At 37.6% G+C, this 15,706-nt stretch overlaps 2 protein-coding genes across 8 annotated transcripts in view; one reads left to right on the top strand and one right to left on the bottom strand.

The window, feature by feature from the left end:
• Nucleotides 1-8,962, bottom strand: part of TTC37 (tetratricopeptide repeat domain 37) — an 80,614-nt gene extending 71,652 nt beyond the window's left edge. Inside the window, exons 1-3 of one of the 4 annotated variants that reach the window (XM_045999310.1) lie at nucleotides 8,924-8,962; nucleotides 3,245-3,311; nucleotides 364-522 (exon numbers count right to left, since the gene is read on the bottom strand). The gene's annotated coding sequence lies outside the window, so the exon portion shown is untranslated. Of the gene's footprint in view, nucleotides 1-363; nucleotides 523-3,244; nucleotides 3,312-4,389; nucleotides 4,409-8,923 lie in introns of those variants that run through there. The other 3 variants (XM_045999309.1, XM_045999312.1, XM_045999311.1) reach the window with 3 other exon arrangements.
• Nucleotides 8,963-9,179: 217 nt separating this feature from the next.
• ARSK (arylsulfatase family member K) overlaps nucleotides 9,180-15,706 on the top strand; it is a 51,550-nt gene continuing 45,023 nt past the window's right edge. For all 4 annotated transcript variants that reach the window (XR_006817682.1, XR_006817683.1, XM_045999314.1 and 1 more), the window contains exons 1-2: nucleotides 9,180-9,353; nucleotides 12,499-12,628. Coding sequence is in view for 2 of the 4 variants with exons in the window: in XM_045999314.1 (XP_045855270.1) it covers nucleotides 9,216-9,353; nucleotides 12,499-12,628 (268 nt within the window). In the remaining 2 variants the exon portion in view is untranslated. The remainder of the gene's footprint in view (nucleotides 9,354-12,498; nucleotides 12,629-15,706) is intronic.

Here is a 15,706-nt window from a genome sequence, read left to right as displayed (position 1 = left end):
TACAGCTCAGGTCATGATCCCAGGGTCCTGGGATCCAGCCCCACATTGGGCTCTCTGCTCAGTAGGGAACATGCTTCCTCCTCTCTCTCTCTGCCTGCCTCTCTGCCTACTTGTAATTTCTGTCTGTCAAATAAATAAAAATTTTTTTTAAAAGTAGGGAAATAAAATAATAATAGTAATAATAATAAGTGTTTTGACTTAAAGATTCAAAATAATAAAAAATTGATATATAAAATCAATTTATTTGCAGCTACAATCAGATTCCTTAAATAGGCAAAAAAGTAACTTTTTGCTTAGTTACATTAATTATACAGTTAAAGCTGCACAGTTCATATGCTCTTATTTTAGAAATTATTCTCTTACCTGAAATTATCTTCGTATAAATTTATAGGTGCAAACGTCTGGATTTTTTTTTTTTTTTTTTGGTAGCTTACAAACTGATGAGCAGGCACCAAATTTCAATGCTGATTTCAAATTAAATTTTCTCACACCAAAGTTATCTTGGGTAGATAAATCTGTAGACTACAAAGAAGAGAAATAAAAAATCAACAATGATAACAACTGGGGTCCCTGGGTGGCTCAGTCGTTAAGTGTCTGCCTTCAGCTCAGGTCATGATCCCAGGGTCCTGGGATCAAGTCCCAAGTCAGGCTCCCTGCTCAGCAGAAGCCTTCTTCTCCCTCTCCTACTCCCCCTGCTTGTGTCCCCTCTCTCACTGTCTCTCTGTCAAATAAATAAATAAAATATTTTTTAAAAATTATGGTGACAACTAATCTGGACCAATAGAAAGGGATAAAAAAAGACATCCAAGGGGAAAAATTAAGTTAAAAAAGAACAAACACAGTTTCAAGACATGACCAAGCAAAAACAAACAAGAATTCAGATTTGTGAAAAGAAAGATCACCATCTTTATCACCCAGGATTTGAGTGGAAGCACATTCAAACAAGGCAGAACTAGTCAACACCAACTATACATGCAAGCCCCAAGCCATGCACTTCATAAGACATAAAAGAAATAGAAAAGAAGTCTCCTGCTCTAAAGAATATAATTTAAACCAAACCTAAGACATACGAGCCATTAGAGAACCAAATGCTGAACTAAGGATAATGAGTACAACTGCAAGAGATGTTTCAAGGAGGAAAGAAGTATGGTGTGAGGTAATGAGGAAATACCAGAAGACAGGATTTAAGAATGGAGGGAAGAAGGAAAACTGCTCCAGTCGGAAACAACTAAGACAGAGAAACAGGAATGAACCTGGCATGCAGAGGATTCAAGGAGAAATGTGGGCTCAGTGAAGCAGAAGAGACTTGCTGAAAACAGAAGAAAATGAAGCTCACTGGATAAATGAGAACACTAGACTACAAAAGATGGTAAAAGTCAGACATACAGGGATGCCTGGGTGGCTCAGTCAGTTAAAAGCCTGCCTTCGGCTCAGGTCATGATCCCAGAGTCCTGGGATCAGGTCTCTGGTTGGGCTCCTTGCTCAGTGAGGAGCCTGCTTCTCCCTCTGCCTGCCTTCCCCGCCCCCCCCCACCTCCCCCTTGTGCATGCTCTCTCTCTCTGACAAATAAATAAAATCTAAAAAAAAAAAAAGTCATTAAGGAAAAAAAAAGATGCACAGACAGGTGTAGACTTAAATACAGCAGCAAAAACAGAGCTGTTAAATGCCTCTACATAAAGTACTTTTAAAGACCACAATAGATAAACTCCATTCTTTCCTTGGTAACCAACTAATAATGTTCAACACCCTTCCATATCCCCAGATGTCTCCACCTGTAATGGCAATTACCCTTGCTGCAGTGGGATCTTCTATTCTTCCCCTCCTACTACTTCTTCATTTGATTTGGCATTTAGCATAAGAGGCTAGCACTTAGGCCCTCCCTCTACACCTAAGAATTATACAACAAGAAATATATGGATACAGAAACAGACAATATAGATACATAGAGACAGATCGGTTTTAGGGGATTAACTAATTTTTGAAAAGACAAAATAATCTGCCCCTTTCTAGCTCTAAAACTTCTTCCTATTTTGGGAGATGGAGTGGAGAAGAGAGAGGCTCTTTCATTTACTTTCTAAACATAGCTTTCCTATGTACTAACCTACCAGGTATCGTCAAACTCACTTCCTTTCATAGAGCAAAAACCTACAAACAAAAATGATACACCTCTCTTTGGGACACTTCTCTCTATTGCAAGCATTTCCAGCATTTCAAAGAAAAATCAAGCTCTTTTACAAGTGTCCTTAATGTTCTCCCACAGCCCCACCCACTTTCCCCAGATATCCCCAGATTCTCCTCGATTTTGAGTCATTTTTTTCTTTTTTTTTTTAAGATTTTATTTATTTATTTGACAGGTAGAGATCACAAGTAGGCAGAGAGGCAGGCAGAGGGAGAGAGAGAGGAGGAAGCAGGCGCCCTGCAGAGCAGAGAGCCCGATGTGTGGCTCAATCCCAGGACCCGGGGATCACGACCTGAGCTGAAGGCAGAGGCTTTAACCCACTGAGTCACCCAGGTGCCCCATGTCATTTTTTTTTTCAATAAGAGCACTTATTTTGTGCATTTTCTTTGAAGATTTTATTTACTTATTTATTTATTTGAGAGAGAGTGAGCGAGAGCACAAGCAGAGGAAGGGGCAGAGGGAGAAGCAGACTCCCCACTGAGTGGGGAGTCAGATGCCCGGTTGATCCCAGGACTCCAGGATCATGACCTGAACCAAAGGAAGACACTTAACTGACTGAGCTACCCAGAAACCCCAGTTTGCACTTTCAACTCAGTGAAAGGATTTCTACTACTAAACAAAAAGGGTTTTTATGCAACACAGCAAGCATAAAAAGTAGCAACAACTGCACTTAAAAAAAAGATAGAAAGTGACACACAATGCCAAAATGATAACTTGCGAAAGTAACAAATGTAGATGGATGAATTACTACGTCCTACACGCCCCAGCTAAAGCTATGGAACCTTAAGTTACATTCTGTTGTGTAGATACAAAGACTCCACAAAGCAAAAAAACCCCAACAATATAAATAATAATAGCAATAATAACAATGGAAGTTAACTACCAAAAGCAAAATATGGTATATTTAAATCTAATAACAAAAGTCTAAAGGTGTTGTTTGACGACCTATAGTCTGGCATTAACAACCTACACCAGCACACCCTTCTTCTGAAATGAACTGGTAAAAACAATTACTAAGTAAAAGCAGACTCCAATTACCTATTACTTAGGATTCTAGACACTTACCTTTTACCTATTATCTTCTTTCTTCTTTTTGAATTGAATTTCAGATTGTTCCTTAACCATTATTCATCTAAATCAAGGAAAATATGAGACAGGCAAATAAAAAGCATGATAAACAGCCCAAAACTCAGTGAATTTATTAACATATCAGATTCAGGTTTAATTTTCACAATCACAATTTAAAACACAAGAAATAATTAGGTACAATTTTTCATCTTTTTTTTTTTTCCTAAAATTTCCAAATCGGTCTGTGTTCCCATAGCCTCAGATAATAAAAGGAACTTCCATAAGTAATCAGAAAAAGTTCCAAAAAATTCCAGAAACTCAAAATACATAAACTTCAATATAAAAAAAAAAGAGAGAGCCAAAAAAGGGTATCAACTATTTCTATGCTACTTTGTTATGAATTAAGGACAATCAACAGTACTTATTTACTCGCTATTTGCAGCCTAAATACACTAAAGTGAATCTGTTTTAAACAGATCTGTTTTAATTCTTTAAAAAGAATTATAAATATGTAAATATAATAAATATGTAAAATGTTGACCACATCATGTAACTAGATTAATTTATAATCTATTGAAAAGAGAGAAAACTTTCTTTAAACGTCAAAAACCCAGCTAAATAACCATCTGAAATATTAACACAAATTCTACATAATATAATCCTAAGTATCTTTTGATGAGATCTCTGGAATAAATTCTGTCAAACAAAATTAATCTAGAATGCTTCATGGAGAGAATGGAAGCAGTTTCAAAAAACTGAATAAAAAAATAGCAATGCCGGGGCGCCTGGGTGGCTCAGTGGTTTAAGCCTCTGCCTTCGGCTCAGGTCATGATCTTAGGGTCCTGGGATAGAGCCCCGCATCAGGCTCTCTGCTCAGCACAGAGCCTGCTTTCCCCTCTCTCTCTGCCTACTTGTGATCTCTCTCTCTCTCTGTCAAATAAATAAATAAAATCTTTTTAAAAATCTTATAAAAAAATAGCAATGCCACTTAAACTAGGAAATGAACAGAATTTAAATGAAGCAGGTAGGGATGGACAAAAAAGAGAAAGTGAGTTTACTGGACTAAAACATGCACTGGCAGTATACTTAAATAGAATGGTTAGTTCCAGAGAAAAGGGTCCAACTGTTAAGGAAAAAAGTACCTTTCTATCATCTTTCCATGCTGCCATAATGGTGCATGCGAATGTACTGGCAGATGTTCTCAAGTTCATTAACAATGCAGAAAAGAGAGGCAATCACCAGGTTCTTCCTAGGCCATGCTCCCAAGTCATCAGCCAGTTTCTAAACCAAAATGCTGAAGCATGGTGACACTGGCAAATTTGAAATCACTGATGGTCACAGACCTGGAAAAATTGCTGTGATCCCAGGGGCAGGTTAAACAAGTATGGAGTGATCAGCTCCAGATTTGATATACAACTCAATGATGTAGAAGAATGGCAAAATAATCTGCTCCTATCCTGCCAGATGGGTTTCACTGTGCTGACCACCTCAGTTAGCATGATGGACCATGAAGAAGCAAGATGAAAATACACAGGAGGGAAAATCCTGGGATTTTTTTTCCTAGGGATGTAATACTTACGTGCAAATAAAATGCCTCAGTGGAAAAAACAATACTGTGATCCAAATAATGTTTAAGAAAGTACAATAAAAGTTAAAACAAGGTTACCCTTGTTTGGAGGGAAGGTAAAATGAAAGTAAAAAAACTGACTCTATTCATTTACACTAACTTTTTTAAGCCCCAAACCAACCCGATGGTAATTAGTCACTTCAACTCTGTTCTTAAAAAACACCCCAGGTTTTGTCAGCCCCTTCGCTCTGCCATACCCACCCACCAAGCCAAAACTTGAACATGTTCAGAATGTGCTTAGGAATCAGATACATCTAGGTTCAAGTACAATCGGAATTTGGACACCTTACTTTACTACTCCAAGCCTATTTCCTCACTGGTAAAGTGAAGATTATATCACTTACTTGATATCCACATAAATGGAGTGCCTGAACATAAGACACAGTTGACCCTCACACAACATGGGCTTGAGGTCCACTTATACATGGATTTTTGTCAATAAATGTATTTTCTGGACTATAAATGTACTGTAAATGTATTTTCTTTTCCTTAGGATTTTCTTAATAACCTTTTCTTTTCTCTAGCTTACTTTATTCTAAGAATACAATATATAATACATATAACATAGAAAATAATGTATTAACTCTCTGTTATCTGTAAGGCTTCTGGTCAACAGAGGGCTATTAGTAATTAGCTTTTTAAGGAGTAAGAGTTACATGTGGATTGTTGGCTGCATGGGGGGGGGGGTCAGCACCCCTAACAACCACATTGTTCAAGGGTCAACTGTAGTTCCATTCTCCTTATCTACTGCCACCCTCTCGATAACTTCACTACTTTTTTCTCTCTATTTCCAATCCACGTGGTTACTACAAACTTTCTCTACACATTTACAATCCCCAATCCCGCCTTCCTTAATCTCTCAAGTAGTAACCTTCTTGCCAGTGTTCTTCAAAAGATGGCTATCATCACACACAAGTACCCTCTTTTAATTACGTGAAAAACATTCCAGAGCAAATCCTGTAAAAGAGACCATTCCAGCCTCTGAACCAATGGAACATTAGTTGAGTTATTCAATTTAAACTTAATCGATATTTTTTACCATGCTATATTGATATGTCCTGTCTCTCAAGTCAATAAAACCCTAAACAAATGTACTGTATCTTTGGAGTTCCTTACATGTTCAACACTAGAGTAATAAGGACTCAAAAAATGGCTCATTGTCCAGCTTCCAAAGCCTACTTTAAACATTCAGCTTCCCCACTGCCAAAATGCAGTAGTTCTCAATTTGCAAACCGAGAAAGGAAGACTCTCTTTTTGAGTATCAGCTTACACAACTTTTTTTCACTGTCCCCCACTACTTTCCACTTTACCTTTTTGCCTCTCTTATTCAGCCTGTTCACACTGCTTCTATCTACTCAAATGGTACATATAACTGAAAGCCAAATTCAAGTGTCAAGCATAGTGCCTTCTCAGATGAATCTACCTGGTCTGAGCTTCTAACACTTTCAATTTAAACCAATATTTCCAAAAAGCATTCCAAGAAATAATAACATGCTTAAAGGTATTAGCACACCATCTAGTACTTTTGTGAATATTTCACATTATATATCTCACTCTCTTCTAAAGTCGTTCTAAATGTATATGAGCACTCTAAAAGCTCTGAGGAGTCCTAAAGATCCAAAGATAGTTTAACCTAGCATTTCTAAAACGTATGTTACTATGGAATATTTATGTTAATCAATGGCAATTAACATTTTGAAGCCGCATCAGAGTTTTCCAAAGTATAATTTGGGATGTTCTGATTTTCTTTTTGTATATTTGGCAATTAGCTATATTTTTAATGTCTTTTATACTGTTATTAAATTTATAAGGGTGTGAGTGTGTTTGTTTCCCACAACTACACTGGAAGTTCCTTAGGAGCAAAGACTACTTCTATTATTCTCTTTTATTTCCTGCAGTGTCTAGTACATTGCAGATAATCAACAAATATTCACAGAATCACAGCTGGTAAAGACAACACTGAATTTCTTCCACATAGTCACTAACTTCGCATTTAGCCTCCCTCTCTTAAAGCAGAATATAGTGCTGTGGATATACTGGACATTAAAAGAACTCTAAAGAATCAAAATCTATACCAAGACCTTTCAATTGAAGATCTTTCTAAACTGCAGTTAAGTATCTCACAAAAGGAAGCAATCTCTAACATACAAATCCTTGGTTGATGATTTAAATGTACATGGAATAAAGTGCCTACTCTCAATGCAATACATACATAGGCATGAACAAACATAAAGATACACACAAACACACCTCAAAAGTACCTTTTCAGATAATGATTAGCAAAAATGCTTTATGTCCAGAAAAGAGTGACAAAAACAATGAAGAAACCTGCAATTATATAATTAACAAAAGAAATTGGGAAAGCCTTGGGAGGGGGAAAAAAAACTGGAGGAGGAGGAGGAGGCAAAAAGGGTTGTTGAAAAGGGGAGATTACTCGCATAAAAATAAAGAGAAAGGGACCAATGAATGATTAAAAGTAGAGGGAGGCTGACCTCAGCTCAGAATAAGAACTTTTAATAATCAGGCATGGCAAATGTGGAATGGACTACTCAAAGGAAGTACATGCCCATCCCTAGAGATTAAAAAGCACATACTGGACCATTCACTTGGGAGGAATGTTGTAGGACAAACTCAATGTCAGATGGGTAGTAGGACCAGAAGCCCCTTAAATTCTTCCAGTGTTATGTCTCTGGGGTCTTAAAATACCTATCTTCCTCCAAATCACTGCAGCACCTGCTTGCACTGACATGCCAAAGAGAAAGAGAAGGGGGGAAAAAGATGTGTTCCTGTCATTCTGACTGGGAACTGAGAATACAAGCCCTGTGAAAACAAAGCCAAAGAGAGTAAACATAGTTCACAGAAATAGTAGCACACCACAAAGTTGGGCCTACCTTCACAAATCTAAAAGTCAGCTAACAGTGTTTCTACGGTGAAATGATTTCCACACTCCAAATTAACTCAAAACAAATTTTTGAATCATATCCTGATCACGACGTAGCTTATCTATATTATCTCCCATGCTATAAGGCTGCAATGTCAGGTATGTTAGCTTTGTTTCAGTGGAGTTTAAGTTCCTTGTGATCGGGAACTATTGTTCATATATTTGAATCCTCACAAAGAGCTTTAATATGTTTCTTGATTAAGAATTTGTCTACACTAAGAGTTTAAGCTCATCAGAATATCATAAAATGCTATTATCAACTAGGGACAGAGAACTGTAGTAAGTTTAGGGCACAGACTACTAAAGTTAAAGTCCTGCTCAGACTGGGTCCTTGTGTAATCTTGGGTAAATTATTTAACCTGCCCAAGTCTCGGTTTTCCTATCTGCAAAATGGTCAAAGTAAGGAATTCAGAAAGTATTAGAACTGAGTTGATTTTATGTTAGGTTACAGCAACTCCTTTTCCTGTCAAAATATTCACATGACTAACGTGATGAACAAATTATATGTCTGAAACTATGATAATGAAATGAGAACTTGGCTCTGGGACAGAAATCGGCTTCTTCCAGAACTCTCCAAAGCAGCTCAACAGTCAAGTGGGAGCAGTGATTTTTCTGCAGCAAAACAATGATATTCTGAACCTGTCAATTAACCGAACTCATCACACAGCTCAGTACGTCTTCCCCTAGGAGCCTGTTCGGTTTCTCTCCTTTGCACTCCGCGGACAAGATGCACCTAAGCTCTTCCTAGAACATGAAACTCACTAGGCCCCGTTCCTCACTCCACCGGAGCACGATAAACCCTTCCTGCACTGACAGTAAGATGAGGCAGGCTAGAAATTTCTTTGGGGAAATGTATTCGAGGAGCCCCCCGAATCCACATTGCACCTGAGACGGTCCAGCCAGAGGCCCCACAAAGAACCGCCCCACCTAACTTAAGTGACAGACGCGCTGCCACCTCATCATTGCCCAGTTCACGGTCCTAATACTCGGCCATGCTTGCGCGGCACAAAATGACCAGCCCTGGCCCCTTACCCTCTCTCTCTGTAGGTACCATTTCAACCCCGTATTGGCTCCAACTTCTGCAAAAGATACAGTGACCCTAACGCACCTGGGATAGCTGCTTCTCCTCCAAACGCCAAGGCTGGAGTCCGAGCGCATGCGCATTCACCAGACATCGTTCACGTGACTGCGAGTGACAGAGTTTTTAGTTCGCTCGGTATTTGCTTAAAAGGTCTTAACGTGAGTTAAGGCCGGGAATTCCCCCCTTTGCGCATGTGCCTACGCCCAGCCTGCTGGGAATTGTAGTTCTGTGGGAAAAGCGGTAGGAGAGTGTGATCCCCGCCCTCTTTCCAGAGGCGGTCCGAGGCAGGCGGCGGGCAGAGCGCCGAGGGTTTCTTGCGATGCTGCTCCTGTGGGTGTCTGTGGTCGCAGCCTCGGTGCTGGCATCACCAGACCCCGGGATAGGTGGACAGAGAGGAGAAGCTGCTCGGGTTCGGTCCGCTGCACCCAACGTGGTGCTAGTCGTGAGCGACTCCTTCGTAAGTACCGAGAAGCAAGAAAGTGGGTGTCCCACTCGAGACTAGCAACCGGCCCCCAGCTTTTCCTGTGCTGCAGGCTTTGAGGAGCAGAATCTGAAACTGCCAAACTTATCCTATCCCGATGCAAAGTAATAATGCATTTTGTTTTGAGGCCCCGCATACACCCATAAACTACGTACATATAAAACAATAATCTAGTAACTACAATGTATCTGACTGCACTTTTGCATTTTTTTTTAAATGTTGGCCTCGACCCACTAATTTTATCACTACCAATGCACTTTAAATCTGTACCCCGGTTTGAGTCTATTGTGGGGAAAAATAACATTCTGCGTGTTCATAAAAGCATGTTAGCTTCCCACGGGTCATTTCCCACTACAAATTTACAGGAATTCATGTTTGGGTGAGAAGCGAAGAAAGTTAACAATTACTCAGGTATCTGATAATCCTGTTAGTGCTGATTCAAGTGCGTTAGTTGATTGTAATTTGATTCACTCCACCAGGTTCCAAGTGAATTGTGTGGGTGTGTGTTATTGTGGTTTAATTGCAAACTTGAACAGGCTTTGGAACTTTGCCAAGACGTCATCCGAAAGAATACTTGTATCAACATTACCTGAAACTTCTAATATTATCCGTGATTTAAACACTACTGTTTAGACAAACGTTCGGTTATGAGTTACAATACTGGTTTATTATCACTGGATGTTACTTTGGTCACATTGTTGGTGTTAAGCATGTCTGCACCGAAAGAGTACAAATCACTGTGTTCTATTGCCTTTCTCATTGATTAACCTGTGATGATTAAAGTTACATAATCTGGATATGCCCATCGGACTTGTTGAGAAAATTATTCAAAGTAATCTTTACGATTATCTAAATTAAGGGGACAAGCAGTATTGGAGATCAACATGAAAAATTTCCTTAGGGAGTGCTCCTGAGATCAAAGGGAAAGGAAGGAAGGAAGGAAGGATTGTGCAAAGAGAGAGAAATTGAGTTTTGTCACTATCTCAATAGAAGCCTCCCAGCTGACTTGATGAGTAATTCTCAAACCAGTTTGATGCTTCAGAACTGTTTCCATTTGGGGTGAGCGGGCTAGGGCTTTATACTTAATGTGGGATGGCCATTAGTTGTGCACTGCTCCCAGAAAGAGGCAGGATTTTGGGTAAGGCAACTCTCGTTAGCGGAGGCATTTTTTCATCCCTAAAGGTAATTTGGGTGGTGTATCAAAGCATCCTAGGAACTTCCAAAGATGACTGAAATATTTTGGGAGGTTTTTTTTTTTTTTCCAGGATAGTATGAATACATAGGTTTTTATATATTTGTGTTTAAATTCTTTGCAATCATTTTACTTATTGATGTTAAAAATGTCCCATTTTGGTTAGTGAAAGACCCTCCAGGTTGTTCTTAAGTTTTTTTGATCCATTCCTAATAATCTTCAGCAGCTTACTTTGATAGACTTCTATGTCCAACTTGTATATTTCTTGTCCTATCCTGTGTTTAGACTATAATCTCGGTGTTCCGATTTTTCATTGCTTTTAGACCCTTTCAATGGACAGATCTAGAAAGTACATATATTAGAAAGAAAAAGAAAACCTTAGATCATGTTGATATTTTCAACTCAAATTTAAGATTACAAGGTTATTAATTTGATTTTTGCTCTTGTATCTCTTTAACACCAAATATTTTGGTTGCTAACTATAGTAACATGATTGGTTTCTTTATCCATATATACAGACATATATATGTTATATATATTATGCATAAATATACTTATTTATATATATTATTCATAAATATACTTATTTATACATACTATATCTTATTCATATTTGGATAAATATATATAGTATATAAACTTACATATATCAACTTAGGGCCCTAATCACTCTTGCCCTAGCTCACTAGTAGGGGAAAGGTTCAATGCCAGATAAGACAAATCAAAAGACTAGACAAACTTCTGCAAAGCAAGCAAAAAGAAAGAATGAATAAGGGTTAGAACAGAAATTGATACCCATACCTAAATACATTTTCTTATTTTATGTAGCCTCTCAACACAGCTGACATTTCCTGTCACCTTTCTTGACATACCATTTTCTCTCAGCATCATGGGGCTCAATCTCCTCTATCATCTTCCTCCCTTGCTAGCCATTCTCAGCTTCCCATGACACCTTCTCCTCTTATTTGGGACTCCTCGAATTCATTTCTTTCCTCCCTTTTTACTCTCTGCCTGAAACGTTTCTTTCACTATCACAGTTTAAATACCATGAATATGCTAAAGACCCCCATGTTGATTTCACCAGGGTAGACTTTCCAAGCTCCAGATTCCTGTCTGTAATCAACAGCCTACTTTATATATCCATCTGGAAATCTCAGACATATCAAGGGTTTATGTATATCCCAGATTTGGAATAACTCATCTTTAAGAATGTATTTTTGTTTATAATTATATTGAAAATATAGAATAGATATAACTCCAGGCCTAAAATATTTTTTTTTCTGTCTTTGCTCTTTACTGAGAACAGTTCTTCAGTTCCAAGATGGATATCTCCAGCCCAAACACCTCTTCTAATATTCAGGTTCATTTATCCGGCAGCCACTGACATCTTCACTTATGTCCAGCCTAAAGAACTGCTGGATCTTTCTTACCCTTTAGGTCTCACACTTCCCAGAGAAGCTTTCCCTGTTCACTCTATGTAAAGTACATCTCCCTTATTATTCTGTATTTAGGGTTTTTTTTCAAAGCACATATCACAATTTGTAATTATTAATGCTTTATTCTCACACTAAGCCTCAAGGATCCAGGGACTCTGTTTTTCTCACCACTGAATTTCAAGATCTTTCACAGTACCTGGTACATAGTAAATGCTTAATAAATATTTGTTCCATCAGTCCATCATGCCCCAGAAGAACTTTCCAGAAACTCATTTAGTTTATTTACTATATTCAAATGAATCCACATGTAACATTAAATTCTTAATATTATGAGCTAGATATAGGTAACACTCTTTAAACTCGTTTTATCTTTTGAAGATCCTTGGAATCATCTTGAAGTTTTTTCTACTTCCCAATTTTATGGTTAAAATGAAAGGAAATGATTTTCTTCTTTTCTAACGCAATCAGTATTAATTAAATTTCTTTATTACAGGATGGAAGGCTAACATTTTATCCAGGAAGTCAGGTAGTGAAACTTCCTTTTCTCAACTTCATGAAAGCCCATGGCACTTCCTTTCTGAATGCCTACACGAACTCTCCAATCTGTTGCCCATCACGCGCAGGTAAGAACATGCTTAATATTAATGGAAGTGGCCACACACATAAATATGTTCTCACAGTTTAAAAGATTATACCCAAAAGTACAACAGTAAGTTACATTTGTCATCTAATAAAAAACTTTTAATACAAGTGATGCATATTTTAAGCCATGTATTGGGGTTATTGGAATTTCTACTTTATTTTTCAAGAGCAGGAATTTTTAATCATCCAAAGTGGTGTTTAGTTCATGTGTTACTCTTTTATTTCCTTATGACTGGTGACTAAGAGTCTTTTGCCTATCCGAGCAAATGAGGAATTAGCCATATTTCCTGGAAGAGTTGTATCTTCAAGAAAATTTTCCGTAACAGTAGAGTGGATTGGGAGGGGACTTGAAAACATACCACAAAGTAGTTAGCATTTTCATACGTCAGGTTACTCTGACTTTTCCATATTATTTCAAATTATAGACTTTATCTGCTTCTCTTCAGTCTGACTTCTACCACAGATCTGTTTGTTCTCTTTTATTAGTGTAATTTAACAAATAGGCATAGTTTTAATGCCAAAATGTCAGCAGTATTAATCCATCAGTAATGGAGAAGTAGGGGAAAATGTCATTTTTTAAATAAACTGTCTGTTCTCTGACAGAATTATTTTCCTTCCTGCCTTTCTAACGTTTGTTTGCTTTGGAATAGATAAAAAACTCATCTGTCAGGATATATGTGACATGATCTTCCCTGTGATTTGAGTCCCAAGTCCCTTAACCACCAGCACAATCACCTATGTAACTGCCAGTGAGTATTGGAAACTGACTACTCTAAATGAAATTTCAGAGATGAAAGCCCACGGCTACTAAAATACTTTTGTTCGTTTTTTATTCCCTATTGAGCAAGTGAAATAAGCAGAGCACTAGAGTGAGGTGTTGTTCTGGATTCTAATCCTAGTGGGCCAAGCAAGTCCCTCAGTCTCCTTATCTACAGGGTTGGATATCTACCTATCCTTAGATACCTGCCTATCTCTCTATTCCTATCTATCTCGCAGGGTTGTTCCCAGCATCAAATGAAATAATGAATAAAAAGGTGATGAATGAACTCTAAAGGTTTCAAAAATGTTAGATGATGCTTTTCCTAGAACTGTATTTTGAAGAGTTTGAAAAAAGCAAAGGAATAGTAATAATACAAACTAATGCTTGTTGCATTCTTACCCTGTGCCTGGCAATATTCTAAGTGCCTTACATGTCTTAATTTATATTATAATAACATGTCCATAAAGTAGATATTGTTACTGTCCCCATTATTCATATGAAAACAAAAGTGCTAAAAGGTTAAGTAACTTATCAAAGGCCATTCAGTAAGTGGCATTATTGGGGTTCAAACCCAGGTAATCCCTCAACCCACTCCTCAAAAAGAAAACATTTTGTCAGATGAGAAAAGAAATCTTATCAACCCTACTATGTGTGTACCCAGAAATGGAAAGGGAAAAAGATTTTCCCTCGGTTTTATCAAGATAATTGAAATATAACATTGTATTAATTTAGGTATACAATATAATGATATTATATATGTATATGTTGTGAAATGATTATCATAAGTGCCATTAATATCCATCACCTCCCATAGTTAAGAACTTTTGTCTTGTGATACAATCTTTTAAGATCTATTCTCTTAGCAACTTTTAAATATATAATCCGGTATTGTTAACTGTAGCCACTGTGCTATACATTATATCCCCAGAACTTACTTAGTACTGGAAATTTGTACATTTTTACCATCTTCACCCAGTTCCCCCACCCCCAACCCCCACTTCTGACAGTCACACTTATGTTTCTATGAGTTCTGTTTTTTTAGATTCCACAAATACATAAAATCATATATTGCTTTTCTCTGACTAGTTTCTCTTAACATAATGCCCACAAGGTCCATCCATGTTGTCAAATAAGACAGGGTTTCCTTTTTCTGTGTGTGTGTGTGTGTGTGTGTGTTTATCACATATACACATATATATATACACACACACTCACATATACATATATACACACACACACTCACATATACATATGTTGGGAATATGTGAGATGTATATATATTTTTTTACAAATATAAAATCACATTTATTTATCCATCTATCATTGGACGCTTAGGCTGCTTCCATGTCTTGGCTATTATAAATAATGCTGCAGTGAACATGGGGATGCAGATATCTCTGAGATAATGATTTGTCTCCTTCGGATGTATAGCTAGAAGCGGGATTGCTGGACTGGATGATAGTTCCAGTTCTGATTTTCTGAGAAACCTCCATACTGGTTTCCGCAGTGGCCTCATCAATTAACATTTGCAACAACATTGTGCAAGAGTTATCTTTTCTCCATATCTTCACCATGACTGACCATCTCTTATCTTTTGACAATCATTCTAACATGTGTGAGGTAATATCTCACTGTGGCTTTGATTTGCATTTCCCTGATAATTAGTGATACTGAGCATCTTTTCATGTAGCTATTGGACCATTTCTGTGTCTTCGGAAAAATACTTATTCAGTCCCTCTGCTCATTTTTTAATCAGATTTTTTTGGTAGAATTCTTTGTATATTTTGGATATTAATTATCAGATAGATGTTTTGCAAATATTTTCTCCCATTCCATAGATTGCCTTTGCATTTTGTTGATAGTTTCCTTTGCTGTGCAGGAGCTTTCAAGTTTGGCGTAGGTCTGCTTGTTGATCTTACTTGTTTTGCCTTTGCTTTTAGGGTCAGATATAAAAAAATTATTGTCAAGTCTGATATCAAGGAGCTTACCCCCTGTTTTCTTCCAGTAGTTCCATGGTTTCAGGTCTCATGTTCAGTGTTTAATCTATTTTGAGTTGATTTCCCTGTATGGTATAAGGTAAGTGTCCAGTTTACCCAACATCAGTTTTTGAAGAGTCTGACCTTTCCCCATTATATATTCTTGGCTCCTTTGTTTTACATTAATTGACCGTATATGCATGGATTCATTTCTGGGCTCTCTTTTGTTTCATCGAAATGTGTGTCTTCTTTCATGCCAAATACCATGCTGTTTTGGTGGTTATAGTTTTGTAATATAGTTTGAAATCATGGAGTGGGATATC

This window comes from Meles meles, chromosome 3 (assembly GCF_922984935.1).
Source record: "Meles meles chromosome 3, mMelMel3.1 paternal haplotype, whole genome shotgun sequence".
Classification (NCBI taxonomy): domain Eukaryota; kingdom Metazoa; phylum Chordata; class Mammalia; order Carnivora; family Mustelidae; genus Meles; species Meles meles.
The sequence above is the reverse complement of the archived record's forward strand: the minus strand, read 5'-3'. Positions and strand labels throughout refer to the sequence as shown.